The sequence below is a fragment of the Schistosoma mansoni genome, chromosome 7 (assembly GCF_000237925.1).
Source record: "Schistosoma mansoni strain Puerto Rico chromosome 7, complete genome".
Lineage (NCBI taxonomy): Eukaryota > Metazoa > Platyhelminthes > Trematoda > Strigeidida > Schistosomatidae > Schistosoma > Schistosoma mansoni.
Window position 1 is genome coordinate 3,822,091 of NC_031501.1, and position 24,710 is coordinate 3,846,800.

General features: G+C 36.2%; 2 protein-coding genes across 2 annotated transcripts in view; both read right to left on the reverse strand.

Annotated features, from left to right (window-relative positions):
- The window catches only part of Smp_165760 (hypothetical protein), a gene marked incomplete at both ends in the record, with an annotated part of 45,575 nt that extends 27,212 nt beyond the window's left edge, over positions 1 to 18,363 (reverse strand). Inside the window, 8 exons of the mRNA XM_018798639.1 lie at positions 2,805 to 2,916; positions 6,574 to 6,651; positions 8,056 to 8,189; positions 8,528 to 8,584; positions 10,500 to 10,642; positions 11,909 to 12,083; positions 13,092 to 13,166; positions 18,352 to 18,363. Coding sequence (XP_018653561.1) covers positions 2,805 to 2,916; positions 6,574 to 6,651; positions 8,056 to 8,189; positions 8,528 to 8,584; positions 10,500 to 10,642; positions 11,909 to 12,083; positions 13,092 to 13,166; positions 18,352 to 18,363 — 786 coding nt within the window. The remainder of the gene's footprint in view (positions 1 to 2,804; positions 2,917 to 6,573; positions 6,652 to 8,055; positions 8,190 to 8,527; positions 8,585 to 10,499; positions 10,643 to 11,908; positions 12,084 to 13,091; positions 13,167 to 18,351) is intronic.
- A 1,420-nt stretch (positions 18,364 to 19,783) lies between these two features.
- Smp_130550 (hypothetical protein) lies at positions 19,784 to 21,515 on the reverse strand (the record flags this gene model as incomplete). Its single annotated transcript, XM_018798640.1, has 3 exons — positions 19,784 to 19,904; positions 21,148 to 21,293; positions 21,471 to 21,515. The coding sequence occupies 3 exons, from the start codon at positions 21,513 to 21,515 to the stop codon at positions 19,784 to 19,786; spliced, it is 312 nt and encodes a 103-aa protein (XP_018653562.1).
- Between the last annotated feature and the right edge of the window lie 3,195 nt (positions 21,516 to 24,710).

Genomic DNA, 24,710 nt, shown 5'->3' on the forward strand with positions numbered 1-24,710 from the left:
AACTCAGTACCATTCTTTTCAAACACCAACTGTTTTTCAGTGACATACTGAGTCCAGATAGCCAATATTTTGTGCTAGTAAGGCTTTGTGATTAAACTTCTCATGCCAACAGAAATTGATCAGTCGTAGTTCTGGATAACAATCACAAGAAACTGAAGACCCTTTCTCATCTAATTCAGTGTTTTGATTCGATCGAGTTCTTATTTTTAGACTACATATTCTATGTTTAACTTTCTTACCGTTAATAATAATTCTATTGTTATTACTTCTTCGTTATGCGTCTTTTTAACTTCTTTTCACTGTGTTAATGTAATATGACAAGATGGGTCTATGCCAGAACCCATGTCCCACATGACGAAATGACTGAAAAGATTATATTCGTTTCCAAAATACACAGTCTATATCTAACCTATCTTGAAGTAGCATAGGACTTTATGTGTTCAACCAAAAAGGGTGATGATATTACGAACTTCTTCTGAACAAAACATTTGGTATTATTGTTTAGAGTGTAGTCTAAAAATGTAATATACTACGATGATGATAACCGTCGACCGAATGTAATATTACTGAGCTCTGAAAAAGAGATAGATAATCCTAACACACTGACTAATTTGTTCGGTTCAATATACTCATCTCTACTTGAATATCCTTATATCAGTCCAGCTATTTCTATGTAAAATAACATTTCTAATGAGATAGTAGAGAAGATCTGTAGCTCAGGTGGATGATTTTAGTGGCGTTTCGTTCTCTCAGCTGGATGGTTTATTCTTGGGGTTTTCATTGCTTTTCTGAACAACATCAACAAGAATTTCCGGTAGAAGTGAAGTATTCGAATTTATCCACATATGATTGACAGCTTGTTTTGTCAACCTCGATCTTGATTGGTTATTGTTGACCTTCATCTCCGCTATATGAACATCAATTGGCGGTCAAATGCCATGATATATCTTCACTTATATCAATGCATGTGGACAATTATGGACACGCATTCGGCTAGACAAACAGTAAAATCTTGGATAGAGGGAGTACTAAAAGCTCCAGGGAATTTTTAAATGCTTGGCACTCAGGTCAATCAGCAATCAATAAACATATCGAAATCGATCTAATTTACCAGTCAATCAGAAATATCATGGACAAATATGGGACAAAGAATTAGACCAACGGAAGATATAATAAAAATAAAGATGGAGAAAATGATAGATTAAGGGTCAATAGTAAACAATCAAGATCAAGGTTGAGAGGATATCCTGTGGTCCATATGTGAAGAAATTCGAACACTTCACTTCTACCTGAAGTTTGTGCTGATGTTGTTATTCAGTAGAATAATGACAGCTCCACGACCAAACAATACAGCTCAGAGGACAAAACTCCACCAAAAACAATTTTAATAGGTTTATCCTGTTTATTAAACAACAAAACGCACATTATCGAATAATCGTCAAAATATACAGTATAAGTGAATTCAAGAAGATCCAGGAAGTAGGTTGTACTTATCATATAGTTTGGCACATATGCGATTTAACTCAAGGTGAGTACCACATCAGCACTATGTGATGAAATTCCAAAAGTAAATAGATAAGTAATTGAAATAGTTCCAGTAGAAATGATAATACAAAGACCAAACATTGAGAATACACTTCAAGAAGACAACAAAAAGGTAAGTATGAAGGAATTCTGGAAGTGAAGACCAATAATAAAATAAGGAGAGCGTCTATTTGTACCATCGTAACTGATTCTGAACAATAAAATCCAAAGCATTATAAACAAAGATGGATGGTGGCTAGCAGTGGAATCCAGGATACGCGTTTTGTCCTATTTGAGACTTGTCAGCTGAATGTGCCTACATCTCAAAGTTTCTAACTGCTGGTCTAAGTAACTGAGTGGACTTCAACCAAGTAGTTCGCATTTAACAATACGACTCAGACCAGTAGTCAGCCATTTCATAGATAACACATTTTAGTTTGTACACCCATAGCCTTCTTTCAACTTACCTCCACCCTAACCAACATTGTATTTCGAGACAGAAGGTGGTTAGGGATACGTGCAAGACATTTCGTGACCATCTCAGGTAATGAAGATTACCACTAACTAACTAACATAATTATCATAATCATCGTCATGTATTTCAGAATTCCAGTGTTAAGTTCATTTTTGTATTCTCACTGCTTCAGCTATGTATAATATTGGTTGACTAGTCATAAAATGTAGGGAAAATCTGAATATAAATAAAGGTACCTAGTTATTAAGTTGTCGTTGTATTTTTGAAGTGTAAATGTAATATTCACATTGTTAAAAATGATCCTGAAAGTTTCTCGTAATAGACATGACAAGCTCAGAAAACATTAAGAAGCATTTCATACAATCAGCATTTGATTAGAAGTTTTGCTAGAAATATCGCGAACATAAAAAGTCACATGTGGAGGTTCTGATTGGTTGATTACTATGCTGCTACTATGTTTAGTAGTATTCCAGAATTTTCAGGAAAACCCAAGGACTTCTAAAATCCTATAAAAACCTTATATATAGTGTACATAAAAGAATCTTTGGAGTAAAGTGCTTGTCGTATATTTTGTGCCTTCTCTCTTGTGTTCAAGTCGCTGTGCAGTTCTAGTTTGGGGGTTACGAGACTAGCTTAGGATCCGAATATAGCGTTCAATCAACAAGACTTATCACACAATACTACCAATTTTGTCTTCTATCTTACACTGTACTAAACTCAATATTTTCGTGGTTAGAGTATGAGATTTTGTGATTATTATAAGACACTAATAGATTGAAATCACCATGACAACAATTAAACATACTGGTTCTGTCATAATTCGTCGAATTGTTTGAGAATCTTCTATACATGTCAATAAAATATCACTTGTTAAACTTGCCAAATTATTTTCATAGTCTTTGGCTAATTTTGCTAATCTGTTAAATAAAAAAACATTAATGAATTAAATAGACTGAATTTTAAGTCATTTCAATAAGAAATATTTTTGCTCCTTCAATATACCCTTAGCGGCTCAAGTTTCCAAAGGACATAAAGATATATATTACTGAGATCACGAACTGATCTAGGTTAGACAGACACTGAAGGCTTGGAAGCACTAGACAGTTGTTTTTTCCTAGTATGGGGCACCTCATCAATTCGTATCCACTACCCTTCCAACACAAAATGAACTCAGAACCTTTAGTCTAGTACATAAACGCCTAAACTTTATACCTCTGATCTAGAATCTAGTGGGATGCAAATCTAAACTCAATCAATTCATGATATTAACGCGACATCTTCAATTGCCTTTCGTGGGTAAATTCTTCACAATAGGCACGTTTTAACTTCACTAGTAACAGCTTTTCAATATCCCTTTGAAGCTAGCCACTAGTGAATATATATATTCGAATGAATCCCAAAACATCTTAAGTTCGACTTATACTATAAATTTCCTCCTCTTATCTCAGTCTTTTCATTTGAGTTGCCAGTTGGATTCGTTTTTATGGACATTGTGTATCAGTATCGAAATAGGACAGCAAACAACACAGCACTTAAAAACAGGAGCTTCAAGTATTTCTGAGATAAAGTTCAAAGTATGTCCAAATAAAAGAAATTAGTCTTGTGAATAACCTATTATGACAATGAAATATATTTTCTGTAAGTTCACTTAGTATTGTTTGTTTGAATCTTCCCATTGATATTTAGGACTGCAACTGGTCAGTCTCTTATTGGCCATATGTGCATACTGTGAGTATTGCCTCGATGGGAAGATTCAAACAAACAATACTAAGTGAATTTTAACTTCACACCATTGCACAAGCAAGTAGCTATCAGGACTCAGTAGCTGTGTGGATAACGCGATAGCGTTTGAAGCGAAAGGTACTGGGTTCGAGTCCCAGAGTGAACATCAACTCTGAGATGCAGGTACATCCAGCTGGATTCCACTGCTAGCCACTATCCATCTTTGCTTATATTTTCTGTACTTCTGAACTAGTAAATGTCATTTGTTTACAGTTTTCATTTTCTGGTGAATTTTCAATCCTAAGGGTTACTTAATCAGTACAATACTCATTTTCTATTTGTGTATTTCCTTAAGAAGGTATACAACCTTGTATCTTAAATGTATGCACAATATGACTTGGTATTATGAGCTACATTATTACAATTATTCAGTATGTTATTACTTGAGAAGCTAATTGACTTAACGTGCTAAATTCGCCAATTAAAATTTCGATTATAATTTTTATTATTCTGCATCTACTACTCCGTCAATAGCCTGGTGTCTCAGACTTCACCAATTATACGTCTGACCTGCACAGTTAACAATGAACCTATACAAGCTAAACTCCTATCAGTCAGATATCCATTATCTTTTCTTTATCCAAAGAGAAATCAGCAGCCAGTTTCTACTATACTCATACTTTAATCACCCAGCCGAGACAATCAGCACGGCAAATAACTATATAAAACGCTCATTGGTTTATATACACGAATTATCAGACATCATACGACACCAAATAAGAAACCATTCATTAAACACAACCATACCACAAGGGGTAGAAAATGAGAAAAACAGTACACAAGTAATTAACGACAACTAAGGAATGGTAAAACCCATAATAACAGTTAATAGGTCCTTTCAAAGCTAACAATGAATAGAACATAGAAATATAAAGATACATTTATCTATCAATTACAAAATGAAATTATAAATGAAAATGATTCTGAAAATGGTTCTGGAAGCTTCAATTTTTACGGTATTCATCCCGTTATAATACAATGTCCATTGTTTCCTACGTAATTTATTACTGTAATATTCTAATTGAATCCTTTACAGATGAACACCTTGTTTAGGTTTGTCTGTGTATGAGATATTTGAGAATATTTTACGCCATCGGATTATTCTGGTCGTCCTACTGCGTTAAATATATATTGTCCCGTGAATAGTCCCAGTTGACTCTTTATTTCTACAGTCTGAAAATGATAGATCATTAGAATTCTAGTACTTAATCAATATGAACCCAAAATATATGATGAGGATTTGGAGACAAATCTACCAAAGGGACTCCTCAACAGTGCTTGATATAGATATTTAATATAGTTACACAGATGAACAGCTTGTGAATGGTTTCATATTTTTTTCACTATAACATGCACTACAAATCAAGAAACATAACATGGTAAAGTCGAGCGTTAACATGAGAGATTTTCGAAAAGCACTGTGTTTCGGAATTGGGCGATTCACCTGAAGAAAACTCCGGAGATTATAGTGAGAGAAATATATGTTTTAAAAATAAAAATGATGCTTCAAGTGGAAAAGCTGAGATGAATCGTATAAATAGGAGTACAAATGGAACAGATAACTGGCTCGTGAGAACAAGGAACGCAATACCAACATACATTATTCTGAATATAATTGCATAAGCTACTGATCACTATTTAAGTAGTATAGTTCAATAAACAAAATTCTAAGCTGAGTAGAAATCAGAAAGTTCAAAAAGATATTTCACATCAATATTATTAAGTGATATACACTTCTTTTAGGAATTTATCTTTAAAAAAACAACTCGAAAGTACTTAAACTGTATGCCGAAACTTTATATGCTCATAAAAAAGGATCCAAGTGAATTTATAAACTAAATGAGGGTTGGTAACGAGTTTCACTTTGATGGATAGTGAGCTCTTTTCACTAGTTTACATCAACTGTCCCGACCTTATTTGGTACAAAACTTCGCTACGATTGAATTGAATATTTTCCCAACCAGCATCCCACATCATGATAATCAACAGCTCTGGATGTTTGATACATTTCCTATGCACTTTAGTCATTGGTAAGCTTATAACTTTGAAAGACTGATACATCTTTTGAACCCATATATATATATATATATATATATATATATGCATACATACTATAACAGAGAACAAACCAGCGTTAGCTGAAGAAGAAACTAGGAAAGGATGCTGGAGGTTGATAGGTAATACATTTCGAAAATCATCAAATTGCATCACGAGGCAATCCCTAACTTGGAATCCTGAGGGAAAAAATATAAGAGGTAGACCAATAAAGATATTACAGCGGCACTCGGAGGGAAACACCAAACGGATGATTAGTGCTTGGAAACAACCAGTAAAGACAGCTCGGGATAGAGTTGGTTGGAAAATCCTGGTCGGCGGCCTATACTCTACAAGTGGTAACAGGAGTAAGCTAGTATGTAAGTAATATATTAGGTGCTTGTAGGTAGTTGTCCAGGAACTTCGTACCTAGACTTCGTATTATTTGGTACTCTTCGGCATGGTATACCTGTAATTTCGAGGGTACTTTCTTTCCATCATCATTCAGCTTCAGAGTATGAGATGCTACCACTGAGTTTTACGGGCAGCGACTGACCGCTTATAGGACTATGATATTTATCAATGATTGAACAGCCAATATTTCTAAGTTTCTTATCTAACTAATCTTCAGTGTTGATTATATTCTACCGATCAATTCGCGATCTAACCAACTAGTATAAGTGACTCTATATTGGGTGCACTGTGTCGAGATTTTTTATGGTTGGGGGTAACCATGTCAACGATAAAATGAAGCTCACTTTATACCGTTAACGACAGCCACTGATATGCCATAGAAATCGAATAAATTTTCGAGTTCACATAAGAGGGTTGATATTCTTTTAAAAACAAAATAAAAAAGAGTTAAATGGTAAACAAAAATAACTGTTTATTTTATAACTCTTCAAACTAATAAGAGAAACCGGAATTAAGAAGTCTAATGCATCTGAGATGATCTTGGAAAAAGACGACATTCTTATCTGTTCTCGGCCCAGACGTTTAGAACGATGGGTGGAACACTTTAGAGAACAGTTTAGCTGGCCTTCAGCTACTCTACAGTTACCCACCATTCCCAAACACTCTAAATGGAACATTGAAGTAGGTCCCCCGACTCTAGTTGAAGTTCAGAAGGCCATAGCTGATCTGGAACAAGGAAGAGCAGCTGGTCCAGACGGATTGGCTCCAGAGGTCTTTAAATATTATGGTCCAATTTTAGCGATTAGGTTGACTAATACTTTAGCTAAAATTTTGGAGTTGGACATAATCCTATCCGACTGGTCACAATCACTGATTGTCCCAATATATAAGAAGAGGTCAAAATCATCCTGTGATAACCGTAGAGGGGTTAGTTTGACTAATATAACATCTAAAATACTGGCCTCAATAATTATCTGGTGCCTAACAAAGACTCGCGAACTGGAAACACGAGAAAATCAGGCTGGTTTCAGACATAGTCGTAGCTGCATCGACCACATATCCACTATTCGTCAGGTTTAGAGCACAGGCACGCTTATCGGCATCCGACAATGACAGTTTTTCTTGACTTAGAAGCAGCATTTAACTCTGTAGACCGAGAGGCTCTATGGCAGTGTCTGTCATTGAAAGGTGCACCTCAGAAGTACATAAACCTTTTGAAAGCTCTTTACTCGAACACTACCAGTCGAGTGAGAGCTTATGGCGAACTGTCACCTGATTTCGCAACCTCAAGTGGTGTCCGACAAAACTGTCCACTATTTTATAAAATTGCCGCTTAATCACTAACATAATTTCTTTTATTTCCAGAAGAAAAAGCTTCAATTATTAGAAATTTAATTTTTACTAAGAAGTGACATGTGATATAGAATCATTTGCAAGTAGCAAACAGGAATTACTAGTATGGATTTGGAGTTATGTAAAGATCGAAATTAGAAAGACTCGTTCAGTCTTGAAACAACCAATGTAATATCCAGTCGACGGATTTTACAACACAAATGTTCATACTGTCGTCGTCAGTCAGGTTGAGATATACAGCGATCAGGAGCTGTTTTAATTGCTCAACTCTCGATCTCGTCAAGTTTACAGATGATGTTTTCTCAGTAGAACCGTTAGAAGTAACGTAATCATTAGTAGTTTATTTGTTTAGTGCTGTATGATGTTCATTACATACTACAAAACTTGTTAAATGTTACCTAATTTATGATAATTTCCTAACTATCAGTCTTTGATAGAAAAAAGATCAAACTATTTACATAGGAATCGCTTACTTGTCCCAGTTCTCAGTAAATTGTGCTTCAAATGCTTGATAATCTTCTGATTGTGTTTGAAATACTCCTTCTTCTGTAGTTAACCAAAAATTGCCATGTGGTGAAGCAGTAGTTACAGGTGTACAAGGAGGAGGCTACGGAAAAAAAAATACATTCAACATAAAGAGTACTGTTGATTCCTGGCTAGTAGCGAGAAACAATGGGCTGTAAATTCTGTTCTATTTAGAACTTCTCAGAGGGATATATATGGATTCTAGTGTGCATGCTAACAATTCGTTAAAACTTGTCACCAAACAACAATATGAGCACCATATGCTCAAGATATATACATATGCTAATAGAGATGGAACAATCACAGTCTTTAACATAAACAGTGTCAAAATGCAAACCGTTATCAATGATTATCACAAGTGAAGAATATATAAATAGATTTAATAAACTGACTTCTATATTATTATTAATTGTAACTTACTGTGGCTTTGGATGATGCCTGTCTTTTTGACACGGTAGAAGTTTCTGTGATAAATACCTTCAGATGTAAAGACAATGAATGTGAACAAAGTATGATAATAGTGATGTAGATATCAATATCAATTTTTGATTTGTTTCAAACAAATTTAGTACGAGTAGAATGCCAATAAGAAAATAGTGACATTTTTTATATATTAATGAATAGAAATTGACATTTCTAACGTTTTGTAACTTAATATAAACAATTTCTTCAGAGTAAATAGACGAATAAACGAATCAAATCAACATATGTTTATTTTCATAGTTGAAAGCATAAGTCAATTGAAGCTAGACCACCAAGGAAAACCTGGAAGCACTGGACGGTCGTTTCGTCATATTGTGGGACTCCTCAGCAATTGACTCATGTTTTCAACTATGAAAATACTGAAATCTTCACAAAACCCCTTCTGATAATAATAATCATATGCTCACTAGTGACTGACTTTAAGTGACTTCCTGGAGTTCTGATGAGAAGCAGTGACCAGTGGAGTTCAACCACGTCTGTTGTGAGGTAGGAACTCACTGAAGACAATTAGTGAACGGTCGCTCAACTTCGTGGATTGGTTGAAGTTACACATTAACACCAAGGATGTTGGCTCAGTGGTCTAGAGGTTAAGTGCTCTGGTGCGAGACTGGTAGGTCATGGGTTCGAGTCTCGTGAGGCGGGATCGTGGATGCGCGCTGCCACTGAGGAGTCCCACAATAGGACAAAACGGCCATCCAGTGCTTCCACGTTTTCCTTGGTGGTCTAGCTTCAATTGACTAATGCTTTCAACTATGAAAATACTGAAATCTCCACAAAACCCCTTCTCATAATAACATGTTTATTTGTTTGCTTACTCTGAAGAATTGGTTTATATTAAGTTACTAAATGTTGGAAAATTTCAATTCGCACCGATTGAGATACTACAAATATATCGGTATTTGATTGTTGCCTTTCTATCCAATGCTCCATATATTTGAAATTATCAAGTTCAACGTTGGTTTTGATACATAGTCACAATATACTTTTAAACAGGCACATTGCTCATGTTGAGAGTTTGAATACAATAATTTGAAACTATTCTATCTACCTTTTTTGACTACAACTATTCAAGACTATTGAGATCAGATCACTTAAATCTATTCTGTTTCACAACTTTAAATTTTAGTGAAATATGCTTCAGGACTGGTTTAAAATATTTTTCCTCGCTAGTGTTTCTTAGCAAGTTTATGTTCTACGGGGTGAGGTTAGTGACCACATGTCCAACCCCTACTCCCCTACCCGGGCTTTAGACCGGCAGTAGCCCTAGAAGAGCTACAGGAGAAACTTTCATGTACTTTGGCAGTATTATCGATTAACAAGGAGGATCTAATGCAGATGTAACGACAAGGATTGACAAAGCAAGCGCAATATTTCCATAGTTGAAAAATACATAAAACTCAAAATAACTGTCAGCCAATATTGAAGTCAGAATCTTCAATACAGGATGTCTACTGTTAACACATACATACTATCCACATATATCTGCTTAGGTTAGTTTTGTTTTTTCAGCACTTAAAATTTTCTTCTGTATTCTAATTAAAAAGACTCTTTAAATTGTGTTTGCCTCAAAATCTGAAGGTCCTGGATTCGGACCCCTGTGGGATTGTTAATGTGAATTGCTGAGGAGTCCCAACTAGGGACGAAATAACCATTTAGTGTTTTTCGATTCTTTCTGGTTGTTGAACTAAGCGTCAGGTTGTAATGTAAACTGTGAAATTCAGCAAGCACCTCAATAATGACTTTTTTTTAATTCTGCTCATATTTGATTGTGTTACAACAAAAATATATTTGTCAAGTGCTTATACTATCAATGAGTCAATTTATTCAGTACGATCAACTGAAATGAATGTTTATCACTATACACGGTGTAAATAAAGCGTTTTCCTTCCATAAAATAGTAATAACTTACAGATTCTGCATTTCTGTCTGGTTTGCTTACATCATGTACGACAGCAGATTTTGAGTCAGACAGAACACTACGTGATTTCTTTTTACATGTTATGGGTTTGGGGACTTCAAGAATATTAGTAGGTTCATACACTGGACATAAATCTAATGAGATTTAACAAAAACAAATATTTTTTAAGATGGATAAGAGGATTTGTGGCGATTCGAATAATCAATCTTAAACAACATAAAGCCTGGAACTTATGTGCTTCAGTTCAGATTACAAATTAAATCTTAGCAGGACGTAGTGAAATGCCGCCGTCGCAGAACTAGCAACAGTATCAGTAATAGTAGGAAATCTAAGGCATATACAATATAGTTTGAGGAGAAATAATTAATTAGAAGATTGTTTCGAAACTGAAGAGGATAAATAGGGAACGTATAATTAATTATGAACCATGTCAGTCAAAGTCCCCAACTGTTGGTTACAATAATCGTACAGATTTCATTCAGGTAGTCTGTACCCACCAACGTAGTAGTTCGTGCTTACCACCAAACTGAAACTGTCTGGATAACAGTTGAAAACTAAGGAGTACTGGAGTCCAACTATGTCAGGATAGTATGAGTCAGAAAACACTGATATTATTAAGCGATATTGTGTAACATTAGAAAGCGGCCAAATGTGGAAGCTTGTATAGATTCAGTATAACAATCATTATAACAATCGGTTCACAATTATGACGGGTGATATTGTGAATCAACTCAAAATTAGTCATATAAACTACTGAATTTCAACCCTAATGGGATTCCCTACGAGGTTCAGATGCCAAGTAATTGATCTTATGCTAAACCGTAAGTGTACTGTGGAATACCATCAACCATGGAGGAATCAACATTTCCTTTAGGACTAAAATCCATTTCACTCGATTTTACTGTCTGAGACGTTAATACTGACATATTCTGATCATGAATGACCAGGAACTTCTGTTTACTTCCCCTAACTATCTAACAAGATAAAACACGACAACACTCTTAAATTATTAATTTGATTTGTAATGGTTCAAATCATCCTATAGTTGATATATTGACTAAACTTTGAGCGGTCTTGGTTGGAATATGTGCATCCTATCTGAATTGTCTTGGTATAGCCATCATAACAATGTATATATAGAATTGATGGAATGTGGCCAGTAGTGAGAGGCTATTTGGACTCAGTATCTAAGTAAATAACTCAATTTAGTTTGAGGCGAAAGGTACTTCATTTGAGTCCCATAATGAGGATCGATTCGATGATACAGGGACATCTAAATGATGAGTCTTAAGTAGGACAGAACACGCGTCTTGAATTCCACTACTTCTAATCACATTCCATTCATTCTATGAAATCTGAAATCATAATTAAAAATAATGATAAGAAAAAAAAGGATTTACCACTAATTGTAATAGATTGATGTGGTAATTTTGTACTTGCGGATACTAAGTGCATTGACTTTGTTTGCATTGGTGATGGATCAAATGTAATTTGTGCATTCGATGGAATTAGACCACGTTGAATCAAATTTAAAGCATTGCAATGATTATCCGACGTTTCGTCATATTGAATTAACTTGAATTTTTACCATTCAATAAAGATTAAAAAAACGTTATATATATGCGCACTACATGCACTGGAAAATAAGTCGGAAGAACAGTTACTGTTGTCTCAGTTCCTCAAGAATGTGTCCCTGAGGTGATAGTCTAACACAGCAGCTGGTGAATCCAGTATAGTCAATTGACAAAATATGAATAGCTAGGGTGGTTAATTCAGTCTTAAATACTATTACAATAACCGCTCATAAAACAAGCTGAAACACAATTAGACAATTTCTTCAGCGGTTTTCATCATGAATTGATTTGGCCAAGAAGACTACTAAAAACTAAGGTTCACTAATGGACTGAATCGTCTCAAATCTTCACAGCCAACCAGTTAAATTATACGGAATGTTGGTTGTAGTATCAGTAAATTATGCAGATGAATGGGATCAGTTAAATATACATATTGTTAATAAGCTAGTAAGTGTTCAGATATATTCATGGTAAATAAGGTTATTTTGGTCGATAAATATGGCATATTCAACATCATACGGTCATAACTATCCTGGTTGTCATGAAAAACGTTTTTATGGCTGAGTCACTCAGAACAATACTTGACATTAATATTCAACCTGGATTAATATCTGATATAAGTTACCATGTTATTACTCGTCCAATACAGAATCATCAGAAAACAATGAGGGGTCCTGGGTTCGAATCTCGGGAGTGCGGGATCGTGGATGCGCACTGCCACTGAGGAGTCCCATAATAGGACGAAACGGCCGTCCAGTTCTTCCAGGTTTCCCATGGTGGCCTAGCTTCAATTGACTCAAGATATCAACTATAAAAATTAGTGAATTGTCAGTAATTTTGACTGGAATGATCATTAGTTGTCTTTAGACCTACTGAAAATGGCCAGTTAGGTAAGTAGACCAATTATATTCGATTTAATATAAACAAACTTGAAGTTACTTGTAACATTAAACATTGAGTGTGGATAACGTTTTAAAAAGGACAAGTGGTTATAGTAATTCATACATACTTTTAAATCTCTCTTCTTCTTTTTAACAGTAGTTAGTGCGACATTTGGTTGATTTTTACTTTCTCGTATTTTTCTCTGAAATTCAACAAAAGAGACCAAAAGATTTTAGTTGAAAGATCCACCTCTTTGATATATCGTAAAATTTCTGCATAAGTGATGAACTGACGGTAATAATGATCAACTTTCAGGAAGCTAAGTTGGATTTTTTTAATAACCCCTTCACCTATGTCCGTTCATACCACTTAGTAGTATTACAAGCCCCCTACAAAAGTAGTATTATTTGGAATAAATTACATAAACCTTTACTGTGTAATTGGATTACGTCATAATTATTATTGCTTGAAAGTTGACAGACGTTACATATTTTTGATTCGTTCTTCTAACTGTCCTCACTTTAATGAAAGACTTTATCAAGATTTTTATAGGAGTTAAGAAACCAAAAGCAACATCTGTGTAAAACCAAACAACCCAACATTTTATTTATTTTATTTTGCTTAAACACGTAAATATTTGTACAAAAGGGCACCAGGTACATATGCGCCACACAAATCTCATTTGATTTGTGTGAGGGCTGTGATACTGCTCAGGTGCCCAAACCGAAACAGGTGGTTTTCTTAGGGGGCCACACCCCGAGCTTTTGATCCAAAGGTCTGATCCACAAGGCACTGAAGCATCGTGAGGAGCTGCAGTCCCATGGTAGCCGATGACCAACAATTGATTCATACATCATTTGTTCCATCAAGATACTGGAACGCATGTACACCGTTGATTTGGAATGAGGGTTTTCCAACTCCCCTAGGTGAATTTTCCGTGTCCACCAACCCGGTTAGAGCGCCGGACATTCGCTTTTCGTCCTCTCAATTTTGTAAACAACAGTAATGCCACGAGAAGGTAGTGAGTAGGACCTCCCTGTCAGAGGTTATTTACGCGTGGTCAATTGAGAGCGTTTCGAGAGGGAGAGCTGACTCTCCCCACTCTCGGCCGTACCAGGGCGTTTATTGTTCTTTCCTTTTTGTTTGATATGATTAGACAAACGTTATACCTCTTCATTTGTTTGAGGCCTTCATTTCTATTTGATTTCACTATCTTACACTGTAACTGGTAGGCAGCTTTAATTTTCTAGAAATTTTCATTCAACTGATCAATGGGTAAGACTTTCGAAATCCATTCGATTAAAATTTGAGAGTCAATGCAAGCGATCGATTCAGCTACCTTAACGATCTCAATATTTCTCTAGTCTATTGTACTGTAGCACTTAAACTGAAATCGACAGCTGGATACCAATAATAACTGGTTTCAGTAATGGCGCCTTATTTGGTAGGAATAGTTAGCAATGAGTAAGTATAATAGCATAGCAAATCATTTCTATTTTTTAGTTGTGTCAATTTAAATTTTTAATGTCGTTTGTCAGCTGCATCCACCCAATCAGCTATCAATTAATAAGTAATAAGTATGGCTTTGTTGAGTTTATTCGAAATCTCACTTTTAATTAGTGTAAGCAAAATCAACCAAGGTCAGTGAATTGAGATATAGTGTTGATTTGTTTTTGACGTCACACAAATCTGGATGTCGGATAGGTGTTTGTTCTTTGTTCTTGAATCTAGTCACATTTGACATCTTCATCAACACAATTATATCAGTTCTGTTTCAACTAATAAAGGATACTTATGGTTAGTAAACTTTCGTCTCTACTAAACAGAGATTGTCCTTTGGAGTAGCCGCAGTTGAAATTAAAAAGGAGCTACGGTACACCGGTAACTTCGCCTGGAGCCCCTCTGTGGGTACTGCTGGTCCCAAGCCCAAATAAAGGAGGAGAGTTGGGCATTGGGTTAGCGATCCCATCCCGTAGAAAACTTACTCGCCAAAAAAACGCTAACCAGAAAAAATAACCCAAACCATTTAAACTCTGCCCTGGGGGTTAGGTCTTGATTTAGAAGAGTTATGACGTCTTATGATGAAAACTGAGTTCCTTCGAAAGTCATGAGTCCGATGCCCCTTCTGACAACCGGAGCAACCATTAATTTAAATACATGAAATGTAAGTACAATTTGTGAGACCGGGAGAGTCATCCAAGTTGCTGCAGAAATGAAAAGATACAACCTGGAGGTGCTTGGAATCAGGGAAACACATTGGACGCAAGTTGAACAAAAAAGGTTAGTTTCAGGAGAGCTACTGATATACTCTGGTCAAGAAGAAGAAAATGCTCCACATACACAAGGCGTTGCACTGATGCTATCCAAACAAGCACAAAAGGCACTTATAGGATGGGAATCTCATGAACCAAGGATCATCAAAGCCTCCTTCAAAACGAAGAAAGAAGGCATTACAATGAACGTCATCCAATGCTATGCGCCTATCAACGATTACAATGAAGACGTTAAAGATCAATTCTACGATAGGCTGCAGTCAATCGTCGGGAAATGCCCAACAAAAGGAATTGGCCATTCTTATGAGAGACCTAAATCCCAAGGCTGGAATGGACAACACCGGATAAGAAGACATCATGGGACGACATGGACTGACTGGGAGAAAGGGAGGAGAGTGGTAAAAGATTTGCAAACCAACGTGCCTTCAACAAGCTGGTTATAGGCGGCAGTATATTATCACACAAATGCATACGCAAATCCACATGGACTTCACTTGATCACACTACACAGAACCAAATCGACCATATCTACATCAATGCAAAATTCAGGAGGAAGATAGAGGACGTGAGAACCAGGCGATGAGTTGGTATAGCATCAGATCATCATTTGCTAGTCGTCAAGATGAAATTAAAACTTAACAAGCACTTGACAACGGCGCGGACAACATCACAAAAGTTTGATACGACTTTTTTTAGGGATACTGACAAACTCATCAAATTCAAGATAGCCCTCAGCAACAGGTTCCAGGCCTTTCATGATCTACTCAATGGAGAGGGAACTACTATGAAGAGCAACTGGAAAGAGATGAGGGAGGCAATCATGTCAGGAGGTTCTGGGCCACAAGAAGCCCCATCACAAGAAATGGATCACCGTTGATGCACTGGATGAGATTGAAGAAAAGAGGAACAAGAAGGAAGCAATTAATACTAGCCGAACAAGAACAGAGAAGGTCGAAGCACAGTCTGAATACACAGGAGCAAACAAGCAAGTGAAGAGGAGCATCAGAACCGACAAACGTAAATATGTGGAAGATTTAGCAATGACAGAGGAAAAGGCTGCAAGAGAAGGAAACATGAGACGAGTGTATGATACAACAAAGAAACTTGCTGGAAATTACCGTAAACCAGAAAGACCAGTGAAAAGCAAGGAAGGCAAAAAATTCACCAACATTGAAGAACAACGGAACAGGCGGGTTGAAAACTTCAGAGAACTCTTGAATCGACCAGCTCCACTGGACGTATCCAACATCGAAGCGGCACCTACGGACCTCCCAATCGATGTTGGCCCATCAACAATTGAAGAGATCAGCATGGCCATCAGGCAAGTAAAGAGTGGCGAAGCAGCAGGACCACACAACATTTTAGCAGAGACACTGAAAGCAGATGTATCAGCAACTGCCAAGATACTCCACATTCTCTTTAGTAAGATTTGGGATGAAGAACAAGTATCAACAGACTGGAAAGGACTTCTGATCAAAATATCAAAGAAAGGCGATCTCAGCAAGTGTCATAACTACAGAGGCATCACTCTTCTCTCAATACCAGGAAAAGTCTTCAACAGGGTATTATTAAACAGAATGAAGGACTCCGTAGACGCCAACTTCGAGACCAACAGGCTGGATTCCGTAAGGATTGATCGTGTACAGACCCAATCGCAACTATACGGATCATCGTGAAACAATCAATTTCACTGACAACGAGAAAGCACTTGATAGCGTGGTCAGGGCAACACTATGGAGGCTTCTTCGACACTACGGCATGCTGAGAAGATAGTCAATATACAGAATTCCTATGATGGATTAAGGTTCCACATTGTCCATGGAGGACAACTCATCGACTCATTCGGGGTAAAGACCGGTGTCGGGCAAGGTTGTTTACTCCCACCCTTTCTCTGTCTCCTGGTGATCGACTGGATCATCAAGACGTCAACGTCTGGAGTGAAGCACGGGATACAGTGGACAGCTAAGATGCAGCTGGACGACTTAGACTTCGCAGATCATCTGGCTCTTCTATCACACACGCAACAACAAATGAAGGAGAAAACAACCAGTGTAGCAGCAGTCTCAGCAGCAGTAGGTGTCAATATACACGAAAGGAAAAGCAAGACTCTCCGACACAACACAGTATACATCAATCGAATCACACTTGACGGAGAAGCTTTGGAGGATGTGGAAACCTTTACATATCTGGGCAGCATCATTGATGAAAACGGTGGATCTGATGCACATGTGAAGATGTGGATCAGCAAAGCAAGAGCAGCATATCTACAGTAAAAGAACATCTGGAACTCCAAACAACTGTCAACCAACACCAACATCAGAATTTTCAATACAAATGTCAATACAGTCCTACTGTATGTGGCGGAAACCTGCAAAACTACGAAAGCCATCACCTAGAAGATACAAGTGTTTATTAACAGTTGTCTACACAAGATACTTCGGATCCGTTGGCCAGGCACTATCAGCAACAATCTATTGTGGGAGAGAAAAAACCAGATTCCAGTGGAGGAAGAAATCAGGAAAAAGCGCTGGAAGTGGATAGGACACACATTGAGGAAATCACCCAACTGAGTCACAAGGCAAGCCCTCATCTGGGATCCTGAAGGCCAAAGGAAAAGAGGAATACTAAAGAACACATTACTCCGAGAAACGGAAACAGACATTAGAAGGATGAATAACAGTTGGATAGAACTAGAAAGAAAAGGCGTAGGACAGAGTGGGTTGAAGAATGCTGGTCAGGAGCCTTTGCCCCATTGGGGGTAAAAGGCGTTAGTAAGTAACGGTACCCTGGTATTGAAGAGTAGCCAGGGCTTGTATTAAAAATCTTAAAAAATATCAGTGTGAGAACCATAATAACCAAGCGTGTTATGCACATATGTCACTGTTTTTACATAGGATAAAATATTTCCCCTTCATATTCTTCCATTCACTTTAGAAGCCCTAATTAGATTTGGCCTACTCAGAGTTATCAGTTATAATTTTTATTACCGCACAGAGATACACGCTATATTTTAATATTTCGTTTCATAATAAATTTATTCATCAACCTAGTGAAACACCAACAGGTTTTTAATTATGAACTCCGTAAATCTGTTAGTGAAGGTTAATTTGCCTACTGATAAAGCATACTTACGTTTTGTCGTTGTTGCTCTTCAGTTATGCGTGTTTGTAATATTGTTGGGAGTTGTATTCCATATTCATTTTGTACTGTTTGACGATTAAATGGATGGTTTGGGTCGCTTAATATTTTTAAAGCATTTTCTAATTTAAACTGAATTAGGAAAATAGAAGAGGGAAGAAAAAAAAATATATTATTTCATCCATTATATTAAAAATACGCTACCTGTGAAAAGTACATGAAACAAAACATTTTAGTACTTTGCTCAACTCATAATTATCTAGTACTGATCATTTCATATCATTTTTAAACTATTTCGTCATTATGCGTGTTGATTCTTCCTCTCTGCGTTGATGTGAACTTTGCGGTTACTTTACGTGAATAAAGTAAGCGCTAATTATTTTGGCAAGAATGACAACGAAAGATCAGTAAACTAATTTTTTCAACATTTATGGGGGAAAGAGTGATGATTCATATGCATATGACTGGTTTTCACCGATTTCAGCCACAAAACTCCACAGAAGCAGTAAAATTCCCTTAAAATTCTTTTGGCGAGGGGTATGATGCTGAATATAACATGCTTAGGAATGCACCTTTAGTTATCGTGACAACGTTGTAAGTTGAAGTCAACCCAATATTCGGGCTAATCTTTATTAAAAATGGTAATTTTTATCAATTACTGGCAAGGTATATATTATTATTAGAACGGTGCTAATCAATAAATAGCTCTAGATTATTATTATTATTGAAAGACAAGTGTCAGGCTTCATAAAGAAACGACATGAAAATTTTCAGATCAATGATGGAATGAGTGTGAAAGTCAAAAATGATTAACAAGGAGATTAGTTTTATTAGTTTAATTCAGATATACCTCTTTTAATTTTAATATTAACGAATTCATTCTACAAAATATCTGAAAAGAACGTCTTGTAAATTTTTAAACACTTGCTTATTTTACACTTATTACAACTGGTCAGTCATTTCGGCTCACAACTGTATGAATCGAGGGAAGTTCACTGAAAAGAATTTTCCCATACATCTGTATTTTGAAGAGGAAATTATTGCCAGTTGTATATACTGTTCTCAGTATTCCTTATCTTAACTGTGCAAATGTTGAACAGTAAAGCATGATCACTACGTAGTACAACCTAGATTGAAATGAAGCAATATAATAAACAATCAATCATTCTTGATAAAGAGGATTGGCAGTGATAAGTTTGTTTTGTAGGTGCTTATCATTGTTTTCAGTCGTACCTCGAATGAGATTGATTAATCAAGATCACTACTTATAAGCTGACTATTCTGTTTGAAATACACTTTATGCGAATATCGCATGATCTGACTAGTGCTTTTAGGGTTACCAGTAAATGTCACAAACAAAATTGATACACTTTGATATTTTTCCGGATAAAATCTGTTTACTTTACTTTCACTCCACAATAAAGGTAAAACAACGTCTATTTCTTCTTACCTTTTCACCGGGGCTTAAATGCTTTAACGGATAAAGATCTACTGCATCTATTTGACCATTTTCTTTTGTGTTCAGATTTCTGATAAATAATGGAGAAAAATCATCAAGGATTTATCTGGGTATATATTGTCCTAAAATTAATCTAGTGATCATAAGACAATCAGACTGATGAAGCTCTCTCAGCCAGAATGTACTCATGTACTCAGTAAAGAGTCCTACTCTTTGTGTTGGGGCTGTACATTCTGAGATTTAACGAAGCAAAGTATGTGGAACAATATACAAATCCGTAACCCAACTACTAACGTCTGAGGGCTTCTACTTTACACACTGGCAAGCAGTTAGCCTTTGAGTATAATGAGGTGCGGCTGTGGTTTTTGGTTGATATCTCTAACTTAATAGAGCCTAATACGTATATTCACTGCGACAAAACATCGAAAACTGATTTATTTTTATTATAGCCTTGCCTTCGTTAGATAAACTCATTGATCGTGGTGTGTTATGATATCGCCTAATCTGTTCAATTGTGAGTGGTTGTGAAGGTTAATAAAAAGAAATCTAGTTTTTGGTAAATGTCCTATGTTGTGCTTTAATCTGCGATTATAGAGTGTAACTTCACTTTTTCTTCTTCAAATTCAACTTCTTGATTGCATCTCGCCGATGATCTAGCCTATTTGAGATTAGTTGTAATGTATTAGAATATTTCGAATTCACGATGATATCTCTATAGTAATATCTAGAACGTACGTTCTTGAACTCAACAGAAGAATAACAGTTGCTTGGTTTTGTGTAGTGGTCGAACAATAATTCATCCGATAATCGAAAATGATACCTGTTTCCGGACAGCGATATGAGACAATAATTAACTTCTTTCAAAAAATGTCTATTATCATGTAAATAAATGTTAAGCTTTAACCGTGAGCATTGTGTCAAAAAAATTATCAATAGCTGGCCTTTGAATTTATCTGAGGAGCAATAATATTAACAAAACATTTCTGATAGACTAAAATTCATTAATGCGAAATAACAAAATGTTTTGCCGATATCGGCAAAAAGAACTCCTACGCGTTCTCTGAACCAGCTAGCTATACCTTGAAGCTTTCGTCGTCATCCAAGAAGAAACCAAAAGCTTTTTAAGGTAATCATCTAACTCATATAATCTAATAACCTCTATGGGGTCATCTTGAGCTGGTAATAGATTGATTTTTAGAACTTTGAAGAAGAACAAAAGTAACCAATATTACACAGACTAACACGCCCTTAACCCTTTAAGATCCCAAAAACTAACAATGTGCGGCAAAATCGGTCAAATTTATTGAACTAACATTTGTTTATTCTCACTTCTTTCAAAAGAAACTTTTGATCGCTGTGCCAACAAACATCGATCATTAAACCTTAGTATATCATCAGCGATTTCTGCTGGCGAAAAGTGTTCTTCCGTCGCCTTCAGTGCAAGTTCATGAGATAAATTCTGAACTTAATATGACGAAAACGCGGTTACTTTAATATTCAAATGTGCTTTGTTTAAAAGTGACTGTAGTAAAGAGGATTCGTTTACATCTCCTTTGTTACCATCCGCAAAAATCATATTCATCAGTTCCAAATTATCTCTCGCCTTAGCGAAATTTACTTTACAGGACTATTATACCTTTAAAAGGAGTTCACCAATTTTATCAGGATACTGCGTTGCCATTTCAAAATATCGCTTTTCTTTGCTATGATATTTAGGTGTGTTAATGATTTAAAACATAATGTGTGCTATAGACAAAGAAGATAGAAAACAAAAATCTGTTGGACACCGTTCTTAAAGTGTTTGAAGCTAACATTATGTGCATTATGATAGAGTCAATGCGACAGATTTGAGCTGTCTGTACATCTGTATCAAACGAACAGCATTATTGAGAAATTAGTCATTACACGGTTGCCACATACCATTTGAGAAAATTACCGTCGGAATGCAATTACTTTTGCTTGTACTCACATCTTTTCCCAGAATACCTTTTTTGTATATCTTGTGAACTATTTTGAAGGTCGATTACATATTATAAGGAAGTGTAGCCACAAATAAATTGTAAAAATATATAGTTCTGTAAGTCTTCGACATTGACGCTGACTTCATAAGTTTTGCCGGACGCACCCTGGCTGGAAGCACTCGTTCATCTATCTGAGCCAGTTCATTATGAGGTAAGTCCTGCTACTCATTCTTTACAACTACTAGCCAGCTTAGATAAAACGCTTCACGACATATCGAAAGCTTCCTAAATACATCATCAAACCCCTTCATTTCTGAATTCCGATTTGGCTGAGTTGGTATACTTCGGTTATAAAAGATGTCACATGTTAAGGCAATGTCAAACTCCGAATACCTGTGATATCTCTAGAAGTAATTGGCTGTTATCGTTTTGTGAACTATCGAACTCATGAGAGTGCTTCTGTGGGAATTTAAACGTCAGGAACACATTGAAGCGGTCCAAGTTTTAGGTCAACCATGTACCTGTTGGTTTCAGAAATGCTTGCTGTTGACAACCGGTAATTATTTTCATTTCTAGTATAAAGGTAGTAATACAGTTGACTGCCCAATATAGGAGCGAACTGATTTGAACCATTCTACTTTTCTGGGTTGAATACTGTTCCTTGACTGATAGTAAAGTTGTTCTTTATATGACTGTTGGATCTTATCAAGTGACTGCAACGAATGAACAAATTATTGTTCATGTATAATTCATTTTACTTGTAATTACAAGTTTCCCAATGGTACGTATTCTGTACCTTCTTCTAGGACTGTTACGATATTATAAGTGAGCTATTATATATCGCAGCCATTATACTCACGGACGTAACCCATTACTGTGAAACAGCCATCACACAAATACGTAACCTGCAAGATCTTGCTTCGAAGTCACGTCACTTCCCACATTGACTTATTTATCTATTATAATCAAAAGGGATTTTTAAAAATCCACTACAGGACACATTCAATGTTGTAATAGAATAATGTACTTAGTACAAAAGGAATAAGTTTTCAAAGTGACAACGCCCACATGCTCAAGTAATCCCGTCCCAATTAAGAGTCTTCGTGTTGACATTTATTCACCTTATCCAAGAGTTCGACGGCTCAGAAAAATATTCTCGGTAATTTTGAGTTCAGAATCAAGGATATGTTCTTAGAAGCAAATGTCACCGAAGCTCCTGGGGACGTATAAAAATGTTCAAATTGAATTTCTTCAAAGAAATGGTAAGAGTTATAACCACTGTAGCAGACATTTGAGTTTATTTCTGAGTCGGGAATTCAAGAACAAGTAACTAACTTCTAACGATGACAGAAAATCAGAACGAGTAAACGATGAAACAGGAGATCTGTCTATTTAACAAAGCTATAACTTTGATAAGCTCAGCACGACTTACTGAAGAACAACGTTAGTTGGTGTTCACATGACTGTAATGACAGCAATTAGATAGCTACTTTAATTGAGTAATCGCTCCGACGTAAAATCAACTGCGTATTAGAACCGCCTCAGACATCCGCTACCAACAGGATACCTGAAGCTGGATAAATTGATGTTAAAAATTGGACTTTGAAGTAATCAAACAAGTCGTTGGTGTCAGTATCTTATCTCTCCTGATAAGCACTTTCACAGAAGCATATTTCCACATTCGAAAGAGTAAAAATTATGTTAGGCTTGTAAAGATGACAGTTAAAAGGGTCGGAAGTACTGAACTCTCAGAAGAGTGGTCACATCACTTACCCAGCAATGTGCTGGACTAGGTTGACCGGTTAAACTTTAGTACAGTTGTCTGGAACCGGCTTTCTTGATTTTAACGTGGTAACTGTACGGACTCGCTTTGTGAAATTCTGAAGAATGAGCTAAGTATACTGATAAAAGAATTTATCAAGTGAGGTGAATTGGAGATATGATAAAAAGGGCGGTGACAGACCAGACTATGTAAAAGCTGCTTCGCCCAACCAAATAAACAGAGACTAACAGAGTAAGCGAAAAGTGTGGGCTATCGATAGGTTTGGTGTAGCTGGTTCAATTATACGATGGTTGAGAACATAAAACAGTCCTTAAATTCATTGGAAGTCATGCCATACATAACAATTCAGATCCTGGTAAGTTTATCATCAAAAGTAATTATGTATGCAACTTGGTGATACAGTACCAACAATCCCATTCTTCTACAGAACAGCATTAAGTCGGCAATAATGCATTGTTGAAGAATAATCATAGCACTTCTGATTTTACATCACTGATGATTTGTCAATCTTGTTTAAACAGAGTAAAATGACTGCCTTTCTAAAAAGAGAAGGGTCACTCAATCAAACCGCTGCCGATTATATGTATCTAGTTCTACTTCTTGGACGTTTGCAGGTGCTTCTTCACATTTTCATCGTTTAGGTCGTCAGAAACAAAGTATCTTGAATATTCTTCGATATTTTACCAGGCAAACCTGAAGCAAGTGAGAAATCATTATAGAATGCTTATGATTTTGCTACATACTAGATTTCAAGACACTTCCTTTGTAGGTGGGAGAGAAATTAATCCACAATGACTTCATATGAATCCCGAAGCACACGCGGGACGGAAATTACTACGAAATAATCACCTATGGTTGGTTCGAATGAATTAACGACAAAATAAGACACAATAACTTAATAATCAATAATAATTAGTTATCTATAAACACTGTATAACACCAGGATAACACATACTTTATCTATGACTGAATATTCTAACGCCTGAATAACGTGACATACAATCAAGAGGGTAAAGTTCCAATCTCCGGTACTCTCAGTTTATCTTATTGCCTAACATCAGCTAACGTACACAAACAAAAATAACGAGATTTCGATATAAACAAACAACAACCGAATGTATATGGTAATCCA